Source organism: Garra rufa, chromosome 16, assembly GCF_049309525.1.
Source record: "Garra rufa chromosome 16, GarRuf1.0, whole genome shotgun sequence".
Taxonomy (NCBI): domain Eukaryota; kingdom Metazoa; phylum Chordata; class Actinopteri; order Cypriniformes; family Cyprinidae; genus Garra; species Garra rufa.
In genome coordinates, this window is record NC_133376.1 from 17,625,561 (window position 1) to 17,643,915 (window position 18,355).

The 18,355-nt window shown below is 35.4% G+C and overlaps 2 protein-coding genes across 2 annotated transcripts in view; one reads left to right on the top strand and one right to left on the bottom strand.

Annotated features, from left to right (window-relative positions):
• Positions 1-18,355, bottom strand: part of igfbp7 (insulin-like growth factor binding protein 7) — a 380,063-nt gene that overhangs the window by 275,653 nt on the left and 86,055 nt on the right. The window lies entirely within an intron of this gene.
• On the top strand, positions 939-4,373 carry exosc3 (exosome component 3). The gene is made up of 4 exons (XM_073821178.1): positions 939-1,192; positions 1,491-1,640; positions 1,748-1,899; positions 3,912-4,373. Exons 1-4 carry the CDS (start codon positions 965-967, stop codon positions 4,117-4,119), a joined length of 738 nt encoding a protein of 245 aa, XP_073677279.1. The 5' UTR covers positions 939-964; the 3' UTR covers positions 4,120-4,373.

The following is an 18,355-nucleotide window of genomic DNA, read 5'->3' on the forward strand; positions in this document are numbered from 1 at the left end:
TTTAATATTTTTGAAAAAGTCTCTTCTGCTTGCCAAGCCTGCATTTATTTGACCTAAAACGCAGCAAAAACAGTCAAACTTTGAAACATTGTTACTTTATAAAATAACTCTTTTCTATTTGAATATATTTTAAAATGTAATTTATTTTATATTTAAAAAACATTTATTATTATGTTGAAAACATAGATTTTTTTTAGGTTTCTTTGATGAATAAAAAGTTCAGAAGAACTTTCTATTTCAAAAAAAGTATAATAATAATAAAAATAAATAAAAATAAATACTGACTCCAAGCTTTTATATGGTATAGTGTATAAGGTTACAAAGGCTTTTTATTTCAGATAAATGCTGATCTTTGGATCTTTCTATTCATCAAAGAATCCTGAAAAGATGTACTTAACTGTTTTAAATATCGATAATAGTAGTAATAACAAAATGTTTCTTGAACAGCAAATCAGCATATTAGAATGATTTCTGAAGGATCATTTGACACTGAAGACTGGAGTAATGATGCTGAAAATGTAGCTTTGTTCACAGGAATAAATTACATTTTAAAATATATTAAAATAGGAAGCAGTTATATTAAATAGTAAAAATATTTCACAATATTACTGTTTTTTCTGTTTCAAATCTTTATTTATTTTTGATCAAATAAATGCAGGCTTGGTGAGCAGAAAAAAAACGTCTTTAAAAAAACAATACAAATCTTACTGTTTAAAAACTTTTGACTGGTAACGTTAGTGTATATAAATTTTAATATTTTTAGATATATTTTATATGACTTTTTTGTTTTATTTTTGACAGTGTCTATTTATTTATTTTGTTTGTTTATACTTGTTAATGGTTGGGTGGATTACTTAAAAATCTTTTTTTTATTTTATTTCTAAACTTTTATTTTGAAAATACTAAGAGCGTTTCTCGGTTGCGGAAGTACACAAACACAGGGCGCTCACGTTGCTTTTTTGCAATGGACACCATACATGCTTGTTTCAAAGAGAAAATCGATGAAGTGCTTTTACCCGGAGATGTATTTTCATTCAGGTTGCCTGAATCTGGAGATGGTACTATCAAAACCGAAAAGGTAATATGCGGTCCAGGTCTCCGAAGAAACGGAGAGGAAGTTCAAGTGTGCAAAAGTGGAATTTTGCGCCATAAACAGCCAAATATGTACTGGATAGACTCTCAGCAGAGACGGGTAAGAAACTTTATGTGCACTTATTATTATTATTTTAGCACGGTTAATGTTTGTTCTGTTGTAAATTAGAACATAATTTTTAAGTATTTTTTCTTTTCTTTTTTTCAATGAATGTTAATGAAAACTTTTTTTGTCAGTAATGTTCTTAATATTCAGAAAATGTCTATTATGTCCAATCTATTTTTGGTACTTTTCTAAACACGGTTTAACAATAAATATAAAAATGAAAGATAAAAAAAACAAAACAAGCTGTCACTCAGTAGAGTTAAATAGTTCTTCTAATCCTTATTTCTTCCAGTATGTACCAGCTAAAGGTGAAAGTGTGATTGGCATTGTGACTGCAAAGTCTGGAGACATCTTCAAAGTGGATGTGGGAGGAAGTGAACAAGCATCTCTTTCATACCTTGCATTTGAAGGAGCAACCAAGAGGAACAGACCTAATGTGCAGGTACTTGATCATGTATTGCTCAACTTTCAGACCTCACTTGTATTATTATTTCTGCTTATGTTGTATTATGAATGTACATGATGATATTGTGTGGTTTTGTTGTGCAGGTTGGAGATCTGGTGTACAGCCAGTTCACAATTGCAAACAAAGATATGGAACCCGAGCTGGTGTGTATAGACAGCTGTGGCAGGGCCAACGGGATGGGGGTGTTTGGAGCTGATGGGCTGCTCTTCAAAGTATCACTGGGACTTGTGCGCAGGTTTGTGATTTGTCCATTTAATACATCTTAGAAATCTGTAGATATCCAAGTTTAACTTAGAAAGCAAGACACCCCAGGTGAATAGGGTAAAAATTAACTAAAATTAACATATTACTGTACTTCCCTAGTTGATTTATTTCATTAAAGGGATAGTTCACCCAAAAATGAAAATTCTGTCATTGATTAGTCATCCTCATTTCGCTCCAAACCTGGAAGATCTTTGTTCATCTTTGCAACACAAATTAAGATTTTTTTAATGAAATCCAAGAGCTTTCTGAGCCTGCATAGACAGCAATGCAACTGACACGTTCAAGGCCCAGAAAGGTAGTAAGATAATCGATAAAATAGTTCATGTGGCATCAGTGGTTTAATCGACATTTTATGAAGCTACGAGAATACATTTATGCGCAAAGAAAACAAAAATAACGAATTTTTTCAAAAGTTACTTCTCTTACGTGTCTATTTTAAATTGGGCTATTTTAACAATGTCCTTCGTACCTCTCTGTGCAGGGTCAGAAAGCTCTCATTTTAATAAAAAAAAATATTAATTTGTGTTCCGAAGATGAACAAAGCTCTTCCAGGTTTGGAACGACATCTCTTGAAGAAATGCAAACATGCTGCTTAAATATGCAAATAATGTATTATCTAATTAAATATGTACTGATTTGCAAACATTCTAGAACAGACATTTAAATATTGGATATAGCCAAGTTTCATCTCTTTTGAAAATGACATAAATGAGAAAATACTGGGAACATTTAGAAGAAAAAAAATCACCATGTTTTAGGGAAAAAAATTGAAAATTGATAGTAATAAACAGTAAATTGTTTTAAAAATGTTTTTAAAAAATAATTTTGAGAAAACAGCCTTTAAAGATGTGTATTGTAATTAAAATTACAGAAAACCTACAGAAATCTCATTTTGCATGTTTTCTTTCCAACACATTACGTAAAGCCAAATAGCCCAAAATCTTAAATTTTAGTGAAAGTGAAAGTCGTGACGTATAGTCAAGTATGGTGATCCATACTCGAAATTGGCCCTCTGCATTTAACCCATCCAAGTGCACACACACAGCAGTGGGAAGTGAACAAACACACACACACACACACACTGTGAACACACACCGGAGCAGAGGGCAGGCATTGCTCCAGCGCCTGAGGAGCAACTGGGGGTTTAGTGCCTTGCTCAAGGGCACATCAGTCGTGGTATTGAAGGTGGAAAGAGCGCTGTTCGTTCACAATCCCCACCTTCAATTCCTGCTGGTGTGGGAATCGAACCGGCAACCTTTTGGTTACAAGCCAAACCAAATATTGTGTCCATCATAACTGACACATTTATACATGCAGTGGTTGCTAAAATGATAACACCAGCTAAAAAAATGGTTTAAAGTCAGTTATTTCTATCTTTTGCTGTAGTGTGTCAGTACAACATATCAGTAAGTCTCTTGAAGCATCTTGGAGACATGGCCACAGTTCTGGATTTAGTCTGTCTCAATTTGTTCTGTTTCTTCATGTCATTCCAGACAGACTGGATGATGGTGAGATCAGATCTCTGTGTGGAGCTCTCCTTGTGCAATCAAAAATCTCACTGATTATTACATTTAATGGCAAAATAAATGTTTGGAAATGCATAACTATTTCCTACTGACACACTACAGCAAAAGATAGAAATAACTGACTTAAAACCATTTTATCTGGTGAAAATACTGGTGTTCTAATCATTTTGGCCACCATTACAAAACGAAAATTGTACATTTGTAAACTAAACAATTACATGTTTTTTCTATGTTTTTACTTCTGTATACAGTGCATTATTTAATTGTCTGCTTTTCTGTTATATTAGTTTTATATTCCATCTCTACTGTGTAGCTATCATGTGTGTGTGCACTGTGTGTCCATACTGGAAGCTCCTGTCGCCAAGTCAAATTCCTTCTATGTGTAAACATACTTGTTAATAAAGCTCTTTCTGACTTCTGACTTCTAAAGTAAAGAATGTGTTGTTCTTTCCACCAGACTTCTGGCTCCTCAGAGTGAAATAGTGAAGGACCTGGAGAAGATTTTTCCCTTTGAGCTGGTTGTTGGGATGAATGGCAGAGTGTGGGTGAAAGCAAAGACTGTTCAGCAGACACTGATAGTGACCAATCTTCTGGAGACGTGTGAGAACATGACCTCACAACAGAGACAGACACTATTCAAGAAAGTGGCATCAGGCTTCCTCTAGAGGATATGTGAAATACCGCTTTTCCCACGATACAACTGGTGGCGGACGTGCCAAAAGTACCCATCATCAGTTTTCAGATGTTCACACCCTGTGAAAAAGTTAAAAATAACAGGTTACAGTGGACTTCACTTCCTCTGTATTTCCAGTTTTGGAGACAGAAGAAAAAAGAGAAAGTCAGCATTTGTTTGCCTTTGTTTCTAAAAATACATTTTTTTTTGTATGAGTAAAACAAATAAACTCTTTATGAAACAGCAGATGCAAACTGTGATTTATTGTTTTAGTGATTTATAAAGTCGTAAGAACCTGGTCATGTGACCCTGGACCACAAAACCAGTCATAAGTAGCATGGGTATATTTGCAACAATAGACAATAATACACTGTATGGGTTAAAATTCCTGTTTTTTCTTTTATGCCGAAGATCATTAGGATAGTAAGTAAAGATCATGTTCCACGAAGATATTTTGTAAATTTCCTACTGTAAATATATCAGAACTTAATTTTTTATTAGTAATATGCAATGCATTAAACTTCATTTAGACAACTTTAAAAGCGATTTTCTTAATATTTAGATTTTTTTGCACCCTAAGATTCCAGATTATCAAATAGTTAAATATTGTCCCATACATCAATGCTTATTTATTCTGATTTCAGATGATGTATAAATCTCAAAAATGGACCTTTTTGACTAGTTTTGTGATCCAGGGTCACATATTTGCTGTTTTGTTCTTGTCCAGAAGGGGGCACCTAATCTTTAGTTTCTTCAGCCGGCTTGTGGTTTTAAAAGTTGCTGGTAGTTGTAGGAGATGACTTCAGATGTTTGGATAAGAGAAACGCAATGACTGTAACCAATGTCATTTTATATCCAGTTATTGAGAAGTACTTATTTTAGCACTTTTCACTTTTACTCCATTATCTAACATGTGATATACATTAAACACTCTATATTACTTATACTGTAGTTAAAAACAGTAATATTGTAAATTATTAATACAATTTGAATATATTTTAAAATGTAATCTTTCTGTGATGACGGCTGAATTTCCAGCATCATTACTCTAGTCTTCAGAAAATATTCTAATATGCTGATTTGGTTCTCACATTGATTTCTTCTTCTTGTTGTTGTGAAAACAGTTATGCTGCTTTTGTGGAAAATATTTTAGTGGAAACCACCACTTTTTTCCATTGCGGGATTGATTGAATGAGAACATTCAGCATTTATTAGAAAATATCCAACTTATTTTTGCCGTAAGAGTCTCACTTCCGATCAAAAGAGCTCGTTTTGCCTATTAATATTGCAAATTGGTGTTTCTTAGCATATTATTTTAATGTATTATAGCGTAGCCAGAAACATATTTTCGGGTGTGCATCAGAAAAACTGGGTGTGCCACATTTATTGTAAGATGAATGTGCAAAAAAATCTGACTCGTGTCACTAACAATACAGATAGTTACATATTAAAATCATAGACTGTAAAAAAAGATGGACAACGCGTTTCCGCTTCTTTCCACTATAGAAAAGTGAAGCCAAAACAGCTCAATATGGCCGCTACCATCTTGGGGGAAGTTACGTCATTTGGAGCCAGAGCATGCGCAGTAGAGGTTCGTTTGGAGCCAGAGCATGCGCAGTAGTGTCGTGAGGCGGAGCCGCGGTGTCAAAGTCCCGCCCAAACTCCCGCAGACCCAATCGCACGATCACAATCATGACACCACACCCCGTTTTTATAGCATCAAATAACTACTTAAAAGCAAACTTATTAGAAAAACGAACACCTGAGCATGAATCAGCATTATAATAACTACCTCACACGATGGAAATCACCTTTGGAAAAAAATTATTTGCCGTGTGATTCGATTATTTAGTTTGGCTCACGTCCCATTAGATTACATGGAGAGGGCGGGGTTTATGACCTATACTGCAGCCAGCCACCGGGGGGCGATCGAAAACTTTTGGCTTCACTTTTCAGGACACCTACGGCCAGTGTTGCCAACTTGGCGACTTTGTCGCTATATTTAGCGACTTTTCAGACCCCCTTAGCGACTTATTTTCAAAAAAGCGCCTAGCGACAAATCTAGCGACTTCTTGGAAAAACCTTATTTAGCTTATGAGACTCTCTGGTACTGCCGCGGGAGCGTGAAGTCGTGCTTTCCCAGCGCGCGCGCTCTCCCTCTCTCTCTATCTGCGTCTGCTCTTTTCAGTGAGCGGCAGAGAAGCAGCATTTTCAGATAAAAAAATATATTCTGATGCTTCTAACTCTATTTTACATGCAAGTATAGCCTGAAATCACAGCACAGCCATTGTCTTAATCGTATGTGTATTTGATTTTTTTAAACAGTGTCGTGATTATGAATCACGTTTTTAGTGTAGATATATCTTGGAGAGCTGGTTATGTAATCCTAATGGGCTGCGTTTCAGTCACTATTTCATATTTACCCCGTTGTCTGACAAAAGAAACCGTAAAATATATCAATATATCTATGAAATATATAAATAAAAACAGTTTTATTGAATTTGGCTGCATCAAATAGCAGTATGTGAGCACAGAGACGCAAGACAATACGACGTACTGACGTCATGAATATGCTAATGAGCGTATGACGTCATTTAGCGACATTTGGCGACTTTTCAAGCGAGGTATAGCTACTTTCCATTGAAAAAAGTTGGCAACACTGCCTACGGCACGCTTGATTAAAATGACCAGATAAGTGGTTGTAGCCTATTCGTCTTGCCCAGCGTGCGTCCCTACAACTCCCCCCTCACTGACAGAATTTCATGTTTTTCACGCCATACTAACGTCATTTTAGATTCCGACTTGCAAAAGGCATTCACTTTCTGTCTTTTTTTTAGCCATTTTCCGAGCTTTCTCGCTCAAGACTGCCGTGACGGTCACCGACCGGCCGCCAAAATATGCAATGCGGTTGCCAATCGCGACACTTGACTTTTCATTTAATTATCACTTTATTCGCGACACACGCTCCGCTGTTTTTTAATTCGTAAGTTTGTATACAATTTGCACAATCAGCATGATATTATTAATAGCCGACAAAAAAATATATATATTGCATGTTGCATTTATACTGGCCAAAATAAGTTTTTCACTTAGGCGTTAACACAAATTAAGTTTAAAGGGTCACATAGGCTACTTGATGCTTAGACAATGGTATTTAGCGAAAATAAAGGCAATTATTCTGTAAACATATGGTTAAGTGTAATATAAGATTTGAGGATTTATTAGCCTATCTGTAAGTAGGCCTATCCTACTTGTTCACGTACGAAGTATAGGCTACAGAAAGAAAGAAAGAGAATTCGCCATTGTACCACATAACCGGTCCTGTTTTGGGCATCCCCACAGCTGCTTCTTTAAGATGAATACGCACTTTGTGTTCTTATTAAGTTGGCTTGGGAAATCCTATTTAAACTTATTCTTCTTCTTCTTCTTCTTCTTCTTCTTATTTTTTTTACCGAAAAATTTTTAGACACTAACTCCTCCTAGACCGTTCAAGCTACATACTCCAAACTCGGGTCAGATCTTCATACTGTTCAGACTTAGATTGCTATATCTTTTCAGACTGTTTTGAGTTATGGTTTTCTTAAAAATTAATATTAAAAATCATAAAAAGGTCCCATAGACTTTCATTGACCAAAAGTCCATGTCTGTTTGAACTATGTTTAATGTAAACTGCTAGAAGCCATTGATACTCAATTAAGCTTTAAGTTATCTATCTATCTATCTATCTATCTATCTATCTATCTATCTATCTATCTATCTATCTATCTATCTATCTATCTATCTATCTATCTATCTTCAAACTCTATCTATCTATCTATCTATCTATCTATCTATCTATCTATCTTCAAACCTTATCTATCTATCTATCTATCTATCTATCTATCTATCTATCTTCAAACCCTATCTATCTATCTATCTATCTATCTATCTATCTATCTATCTATCTATCTATCTATCTATCTTCAAACCCTATCTATCTATCTATCTATCTATCTATCTATCTATCTATCTATCTATCTATCTATCTATCTTCAAACCTTATCTATCTATCTATCTATCTATCTATCTATCTATCTATCTATCTATCTATCTATCTATCTATCTATCTATCTATCTATCTTCAAACCTTATCTATCTATCTATCTATCTATCTATCTATCTATCTTACTAGTCATGCTAAAATCATGTTAGCGACTTGCTAGTAATGCTAAAATCATACTAGCGACTTGCTAGTCATGCCAGAATCATGCTAGCGACTTGCTAGTCGACTTACTAGTCATGCTAAAATCATGCTAGCGACTTGCTAGTCGTGCTAAAATCATGCTAGCGACTTGTTAGTCATGCTAAAGTCATGCTAGCGACTTGCTAGTCATGCTAAAATCATGCTAGCGACTTGTTAGTCATGGTAAAATCATGCTAGCGACTTGCTAGTCATGCTAAAAATCATGTTAGCGACTTGCTAGTCTTGCTTAAATAATGCTAGCGACTTGCTAGTCTTGCTAAAACCATGCTATCGACTTGCTAGTCATGCTAATATCATACTAGCGACTTGCTAGTCATGCTAGAATCATGCTAGCGACTTGCTAGTCATGCTAAAATCATGCTAGCGACTTGCTAGTCATGCTAAAATCATGCTAGCGACTTGCTAGTCATGCTAAAAATCATGTTAACGACTTGCTAGTCTTGCTTAAATAATGCTAGCAAACCGCATAGCAACTGCATAGCAACACCTTAGCATCTATTCACATTCAAACTATTTATATCTTCTAACTATTTATATCTATAGATCTATCTATTTTCAAACTATTTATATCTATCTAGCCTATCTATCTTCAAACTTTATTAATCAAACTAAAACTATTTCAAACTGAAAACCTTTAAACTTTCTTTAAACTAAAAGCTTTTAAAACTACTTAAAACTTACTGGCTAGGCTTTCTCAAGCCAACTTAAAGTTTGCTAACAAACTTTTTATCTAGTTTAAATGTATTACCCTATCGCGCTTACTGCATGATATGGAGGCGCCTGCACAATCCTTTGAATTTTGAAATAACTTTTTCTGATTTCAGTACACTCACGATAACACCAAAAGGTTGTGCTTTTGTGAAATAGAGGAAAGAAACAAGATTTGTCATCGTAGAAAGTCTCCGTAAAATGGAGCGCGTCACAGCAACGAACCTGCTACTTGCCTCACAAAGCACAAAGAAATCCACAGAATGCTTGAAATGTAGCCTATATTAAACGAGAAAAAAATCTCTGTCGGAATGGAAAGGTAACATTTCTCTATTAGGGGTGAGCGGGGCACAATCTAACGCAGGGTTAATTGTAACACACGTGGTTTAAATATTTCCACACATAGCATAACCAAATTTATGGTATTTACTAGTTGACATAGCAACACTATAAAGAGAAAAAGTGTGCGAAAATGTAAAAGTCTTTTGAAGACATCGCTGAATATTTATTTTACCGTAGTAAGTTTCTGGCTGAAACACTAACCTGATTTTAATCAAAGTCGCAGATGGTCAGTGCTTTTTAATGTGCCCAGCTATATTAAACTATGCTATTTTATTAAATTAGCGATGGAGTTTACACTATTTACTTTTAGTTTCTAATGAGAAACCACAAGAAACAGGTTAATAAAGACTGACACACAGTTGCTTTTTAATGTTCAGAAATTATTATTTCAAGATAAAGCATTTTGGCTCGTTTATGCGTCTCGTGTTCTATGAGAACTGTGTATGGAGGGAATGGAGTGTTTTTCTGAATGTCTAAAAATGTTTCCTCTATTTGCCTACATTGTTTTGAAATATACTGTACAGCTGTGCGATCAGGGTCGTGCATGGTTGCGATATGTTCACTGTCAAACTCCAAAATGCGATTATTTTAAATTCTTTTAAAAACGCCATTATTTTATTGACAAAATATTATAGTTTGTCGTGTACTTTTTCATTCTTCCAGATAACATTTAAAGCTGTCATATGGTCGTGTTACAACATATGCCGCTCAGATTTTGTAACATCTTACTTCCTTTTGAGGTAAATAATGAAAAACGTTTACACTGTAATTATGAAACAAAGCGACATATTTGTACTACACGAATGTGAAATTAATGTGGATAAAAAATTATACTCTGAACTCCACGTGGATATAAACAAACTGAGAATTTCAAAAAGTGGTAGGTTGTGCCCCGCGCACTAGTGATGGGATTTATGGCTCTTTGAGGGGATCCGGATCTTTGTGATCCGTTCCTTTCAAAGAGCCGTTCAAAAGAACGGCTCTTTTGGCTTTTTTAAAATATTAAGTCAGTTTTAAGAAGCCAGCTTGGGGCCATCTCAATTTATCCTTGAAATAATCACTGGGAGGAATGATGATGTGAGATTTGTAGTCAAATAATTAAAACTCAGATATCACACACCAATATCTGAGTTTGAATTATTCTGAAATATTGATTATTACCTCATTTGTGACCTTGGACCACAAAACCAGTCTTAAGTCACTAGGGTATATTTGTAGCAATAACCAAAAATACATTGCATGGGTCAAATTATTGATTTTTCTTTTATGCCAAAAATCATTAGTAAATTAAGTAAAAATCATGTTCCATGAAGATTTTTTTGTAAAATTCCTACTAAAAATATATCAAAATGTAATTTTTGATTAGTAATATGCATTGTTAAGAACTTAATTTGGACAACTTAAAAGGTGATTTTCTCAGTATTTTGATTTTTTTGCACCCTCAGATTCCAGATTTTCAAATAGATGTATCTCGGCCAAATATTTTCATATCCTAACAAACCATATTGAGCTCAGTTTTGTAAAATTTAACCTTATTACTGGTTTTGTGGTCCAGGGTCACATTTGTCATGTGTGGACTATATTCCATAGGGTTGCACAACATCCCTCTGCTTAGACAGTGACGTCACTATTTTGGATCTACCTTTAGTACAAAGTGTGTTCCGGCGTCCCAATTCGCATAATTATACTATGCCCTTAAAGTATGTACTCTTTTTGTGAAGAAAAAGTACATACTTTTGAGTATGTAGCAGAATAGTAGGCAAGCTTTGGGACATACTACTTCGTCTGTTGCTTAGTCACCTAAATCCTGTCACTGTTTAAATTGCCCTATCAGTTAATATCATCTACATTTCGCTTAATTTGATTTCCAACCGTATTAGAGAGAAATGAAGAGGCACATTCTTGTACGAGTCTTTTAGGCCAAGAACTTTTCTCGTGTATGCATAATGATGCATTTAAAAGTTAATGACCATACCTATCATTATAAAAGTTCATAATGTTTCTGCACATGAAATATACCATGGATAACATTAAATAAATATTTGTTATTAGTTTACACATTGATTATTTATCACTAAAACTCCTTTCTCTACCTGTCCGTTGGTCGCGCTTAACCGCCATGTTTGTAGTTTTTTAACATTTTTTATGCGTGTTTGTAGTCCTAATCGGATCCTCGTTCACCGGGCAATGTGTCGTGGGCAAATTTAGCCGTTAGAGTGTGCATTGATCCACACTTCGTAATCTTAAATTAAGTAATAGACCATCCGGGAATAATTTGTGTGCATCTGTGTGAAACACGCATAGGAAAAAAGAACGACAGAAAGAACGGCTCCCCCCCAGCCGCGACTCGGCTCCCATCGTTCATGTTTATGAGCCGTTCAAAAGAATCGGTTCGTTCGCGAACGTCACAACTCTACCGCGCACCCCTAAAGACACGTTCGTGGAGATGGCGAGTGCAGCGTCGGCATTCGGTAACTTCATCTTTTTAGAGTTCAACTTTTCATCTTTTTCAGCCGACACTGACTGAGAAGAAAGAACTAGTTTATTAATAAATAATTAAAATGTTTTCTTTCCCCCCAACACATTCATCATTACTTTTGCCAATGCAAGCTTTATGCGCGCGATGGAACGCAGAATGGGCTTTATATTAAAGGATGAGTATAGGTTACTATATTAATCTTATGTTATTATATTAATATATTTTATATAAACGTGTGAGTAGTTGACTAGAACAATATTTAGTCTGGGGCAGGCATACGTGGCCCTTTTCGTTTTTTAAATAAAATGCAGTGACATTTCGAAAGTGCGCCTGCGTTGTATTGCAATGCACGAGTTATGCATGCGTAATAAATCAAATGTTTTTGTTTTATTTCACTTTTTAATGTGTGTGTGCTTTGGTCTTTCTTCGGGGTGCTGAAGCAGTTGCTAGCCCCTCTTTATCGCCGCCCATGTTTATTACGATTATTGAAATATTCTGCATCTAATTTTGGGTGTGCCAGCTGCCACTGTGGGTGGCACCGGCACACCCTGGCACACCCGTGGCTACGCCCCATTATAATCTTAATTATGAACACTGCAAACTATTTTACCGTAAATGCACATTGTTATTGTTGTTATTTCCCAATTGCGGCTAATGAACCGAAAGTCTCGCCTCTATAGGTTTACTCCCACGTTGAAGAATAAGGTGGATAAAAGAAATAAATATCTAATAAAAAATATTTAGCAGATATACTGTATATAAGGGACATGCAATATTGACATCAGATGAATTTTTGTCAATTGTCAGATACTTAACAGTTATTAGCCTATACAAAAATATTGTACTGCTGAAAGCCATTGCTGGCGCCAGTCAAATAAAGTAGGCCTACGCTAGAGAGCCGTCTAATAATATTATTTATTTAAACTAAGCATTTATAGCTTGAGTAGTTAGGCAGAACGTAACTGAAGAAGCGCCACACCCAGATGTAGTTTCATTCTGGCCGAGTTAACACTGAGTTCCCATGGGCTCTTGAGTTTCTGTTCTTGTAAATAGAAGTGGAATTTGCATAAAGATGCTGATCAACATGGAAAGATGTGTCTGGGCACGTTTTCCCTATTGAATGACTTGTGTATGCAGATGAGTGTCCAAACCAGTACCAGGGGCATGGAAGATTTGAGTCACTGCGAGAACAATGTATTTGAGCTCCTACTAGAACACAAATCTGCCTCACATTAGACGTGCAAACCGCAAAGCCCGTGACTATTTTTCAATAGTAATTAAGGATCTAAGCTATTAAAGTTGCAAGAGAAGTATGATTTCTGCATGAACTGTTTTGTAAAGTACACTTGACTTGAACTGTATAAAGTTATGCATTTTCATGTCTATTGAAAGTGGAAAAAGTATGGGAATCCCTCAGACTTTTGTGAAGTCTATTGAGGTGGGATTGAAGGTGTTGGTCAGAGCTCCTTCCCTATAAAAACACTTACAAATGTTGAGTTTGTTTCACAAGAAGCATGTCCTGATGTGAACCCCAAGCCTCAAACAAAAGAGATCTCAAAAGAGAGCTCAAAATGAAGAATTGCTGCATAAAGCTGGGAAGGATTATAAAAGCATTTCTAAAAGCTTTCTGTTCATCAGTTCTCGGGAAGACAAATATGTCTATAAATGGAGAAAGTTCAGCAGAGTTTTTACTCCCTAAGTGGGCGTCCTGCATGATGACTGTAAGTGCATGGCACAAAATGACGTTGGCTAAAGACAGAAATACTCTGAAAACACTCAAACGTATCTGCTAATGTGTCTACTGTGTATTAAACACTTAAAGAGGTAGTTCACCCAAAAAATACAAATTCTGTCATTTTACTCACCCTCAGGTTGTTCCAAACCTGTATGAGTTTCTTTCTTCTGTTGAACACAAAAGAAGATATATATTTAAGTATAGCATTTTTTTTAGTATAACATGAAAAATAGAAATACTGAAAGACTATTTTCTTTTGAAAGTCCTTCACGAGTCTTGGGGAAAAATCTGCAAGCATGTACTGCAACTTCCTGCATTTCTGCTGAAGTTTTTGAAATATCATGTGAAACGGTGGTAAAATTAACCTTCTGGGAGAGGGAAGATTCCTGAAACTGTGAAGGTTTTACACTTGTTTAATAAGGACATAAAACACTTCTTTTGCTTTTGTATTATTTAAGCATTTAGCACATATTGTTGCAATGTAAAAAGGCGATCTCATGTGGGTGTTCATGGCAAATCCAGGGCTGTACTTTATATGCTCTATATGTTCTATATGTATAATCCCTTTTATGTTGGTAAAATAATTTGTTGGTTTTTCAGTATTTTTGTGTATTTATTCAGGTTTACACCTTATTCAGGTCAGTAATAAATAAAAATAAGATGCATTTTGTATAATCCCTCTTATGTTGGTAAAATAATTAACATTTTGCAGATTCTAAAAGGTGTATGCAAACTTTTGACCTCACCTGTATGTTAAATACTTTTTGGAAAAAAAATGTTTATTAGAGGAGCCATCATTTCAATGAAACAGTAGATGTAGCAATTAGATTCTAATTATTAAATGTAAATTTAGTAAAATACAGTGATAATCAAGTAAAAAAAAGTAGCTACAGACAGAGCCCCAAATATCAGGGGCCTCATTTATAAAGACTTGCGTAGAAACCATCCTTGATTTTATCTAAGAACTTTTCTGATTTGAACGTAAGAGCGATTCAGAGAAAACGAACGTACCACGAAATCCATGCGTACGCCAGTCATTCGGTTATAAATCACAAATGATCGTGGAATTGTGTGCAGCTGAATGTTCCGCCGTCGAAACGCCCCTGCTTAATTAATTAACATATAAAATGAGCTCATTCCTAAAGCAAAAACTCTGTGACAATGGCAAGTAAAAAGGAGCGCAAGAAATCAAATTATAGTGAGGCTGAACTATCAGCAATACCAGGCATTACCACAAGGAAACGGTCGTAAGCCAAGCTGGAATCTGACGTGGAGATAAGTACTTTTCCACGTCAAAGACGGTTTTTATAAATCTGTACTTTGACATGGATTTGACCGTATGAACACTCTAAGATCAAATCAGTGCGTAAGAAAGTTTTATAAATGAGGCCCCAGGACTAGCAGGCACATGAAAAGTTTTTTCCCCAGGCAATCCACATTATGAACAGTTAAAATGTTCCTCCCATTGTGCAATAAAATGTGTGGAATAATCTGACATCTATTGCTACCACCTCCATCCTAATACATCCCATGCATTCGATTCTATTATCTATAGCACAACTGTACATACCATTGTCTGTGTGATGTTGTCTCTTACTTGGCAATAAGGGCTGTACTTTATATGCTCTGTATGTTCTATATGCTACAGGCGATTTAATTCTACACCAGTGATTCTCAACTCCAGTCCTCGGGGCCCACTGCTCTGCACATTTTGTATGTTTCTGAATCTGACACAGTTCAGTTCATGGATCTTTCTCCTAACGAGCTGATTATCTCAATCAGGTGTGCTTAATGAAGGAGACATACACAATGTTCAGAGCAGTGGGCCTCGAGGACTGGAGTTCAGAATCACTGTTCTACCAGGGCTCTCAAGTTTTAGAGCTATGAACTCGGCAGAGAACTACCCTCGTTAACAGTAGCGGGACAAGTTATCCCTTACTTCTCAGCATGAGAAATTCAAGGTGTGGCGTGAGAGCGTGTGAAGTGGCTGAAATGCGTGTGTCTCACGGTGAATGCGTGAGAGCCCTGGTTCTACACTTTCCCACACTGTGAAGTATACCTGTTAAGTGGATCCAGAATGAACCTGTTCAGACAAGCACTTGTGAATTCTTCCCACTTCATATGTTACAACACCATGACAGCCAGGTTTGGCAGGTGGGCATTCCTCTCTTTTAAATCTAATGGAAGGCAGTAACAGGCAATGACATTCAAACATATTCACCAGACAGCTAAATAAAAAGGAGAACTACTATTAGATTTGCATAATAGAAAGGAACGTGCCACAAAAAGTACAGAAACTCACTGATATGAAACTGATATTTCTTCTTTATTCAAACATGTGTTTTTCCTTTCCTGTATAAAGCATGAGACGATTGTCTTACCAATATTGCATACATGCATACAGTACAGACCAAAAGTTTGGACACACCTTCTCATTCGTGTGTCCAAACTTTTGGTCTGTACTTTATATTTTTCTGTTTATTAAAGTTTTTACTCTACATTTGTGCAGTTCTCAGTGGGTTAGTGATATTTTTAAATATATATAAAATAATACATAAATATTTTTAAATGGGTTTTTATACAAAAACTGTTTTTTAATGTAAAATTCACTTTATAAAAGACCCACATTTCTAACTTTAATTCATGGGGATAACATAGATAATTTCACATGGTTCAGTGTAAGATTTTTGCCCATCTTTTGGAAAATCCAGTTTTAAAAAAGTAAAAAAACAACTACAAATAACTTTTACCAGTAGGTGGCTGCAGAGCTCCACTATTTGCTATTTGACCACCTGAAAGATATTTTTTCACAAGTTTTTTCAGTTGAATTCATATCTACAGTACAGACCAAAAGTTTGGACACACCTTCTGAGAGGTTTTGGTCTGTACTGTATATAAAACAACATATATTCTAAAATGTTATGTAATTTAAGGGTCAAAAGTTTACATACAACTTGCAGAATCTGCAAAATGTTAATTATTTCACCAAAATAAGAGGGATTATACAAAATGCATCTTATTTTTTTATTTATTACTGAGCTGAATAAGATCTTTCACATAAAAGACATTGACATAATAGTTGAATTTATAAAAAAATGACCATGTTCAAAAGTTTACATACACTTGATTCTTAATACTGCTTTGTTACCTGAATGATTCAGCTGTGTTTTTGTTGTTGTCCTTTGTTTGTCCTAAAGAGTTAAACTGCCTGCTGTTCACAAATTTCCCTATGTTGGTAAAATAATTAACATTTTGCAGATTCTGAAAGGTGTATAAACTTTTGACCTCACCTGTATGTTAAATACTTAAAATTTGTTTATTAGAGGAGCCATCATTTCAATGAAACAGTAGATGTAGCAATTAGATTCTAATTATTAAATGTAAATTTAGTAAAATACAGTGATAATTAGGGATGCACCGATACCAATAGGTCGATAAAGCTTGTGCGTTTTGTCAGTAAAGCCGGTTCTGTAATCAGCAGTAAATGCCATCAGGTGCGTGATTTCACGTTGAGCCGTATATACTACACACAGCCGTTGTTTACCGACGAGCTGCGCATAGCAATGTTCATTATCAGTGTGAATGTGCGCAGCTCGTCAGTGAACAACGGCTGTGTGTAGTATATACGGCTCAACGTGAAATCACGCACCTGATGGCATTTACCGCTGATTACAGAACCGGCTTTACTGACAAAACGCGCAAGTTATCGACCGATACATATCGTGCATCCCTAGTGATAATCAAGTAAAAAAAGTAGCTACAGAGCCCCAAATATCAGGATTACCAGGCACATGAAAAGTTTTTTCCCCCAGGCAATCCACATTATGAACAGTTAAAATGTTCCTCCCATTGTGCACTAAAATGTGTGGAATAATCTGACATCTATTGCTACCACCTCCATCCTAATACATCCCTGCATTCGATTCTATTATCTATAGCACAACTGTACATACCACCTATTTATTTGTCAATTTATTTTTTACAAATTATTATAATTATTTTTATTTTTGTCTATTTATGTTTACATATGTGTATTTTTCTTATTCTCTTATTTTTATTGTCTGTGCCATGTTGTCTCTGTGTACTGGAAGCTAATAACACTGAAACAAATTCCTTGTATGCGCGAGCACACTTGGCAATAAAGCTCTTTCTGATTCTGAAAACTAATCTAGCCATGTTTTCCTCATTTTTTTGTGCCCCAATACATAGTTAAAGTGTCACATGAAGACTTCTCTAAACATTTTTTGAGAGACAATAAATAACAAATCTTTGAAATCAACTGTTTTGAATAAATTCACCAAAATTGATGGTTCAAAACGATTGACAGATATGAATCAGCTCTAGAGTCCAGATTTTGGTATTGCTAATACTAAAACAACATTTTAAGCATAGTTCACCCAAAAATCTAAATTCTGTCATTAATTACTTACCCTCATGTCGATCCAAACCCATAAGATCTTCGTTCATCTTCTAAACGCAAATTTTATCATGATATCCTCATGAATGCACATTGAAGACTAAGAGAAGAAGAGAAGAAATTGTTGAATAAAGTTGTTATTTTTGTTTGCTTTGCTCACAAAAAGTATTCTCGTAGCTTTATAACATTAAGGTTGAACCACTGATGTCACATGGACTATTTTAATGATGTCCTTACTACCTTTCTGGGCCTTGAACGTGGTAGTACCATTGCTGTCTATACAGGGTCAGAAAGCTCTCGGATT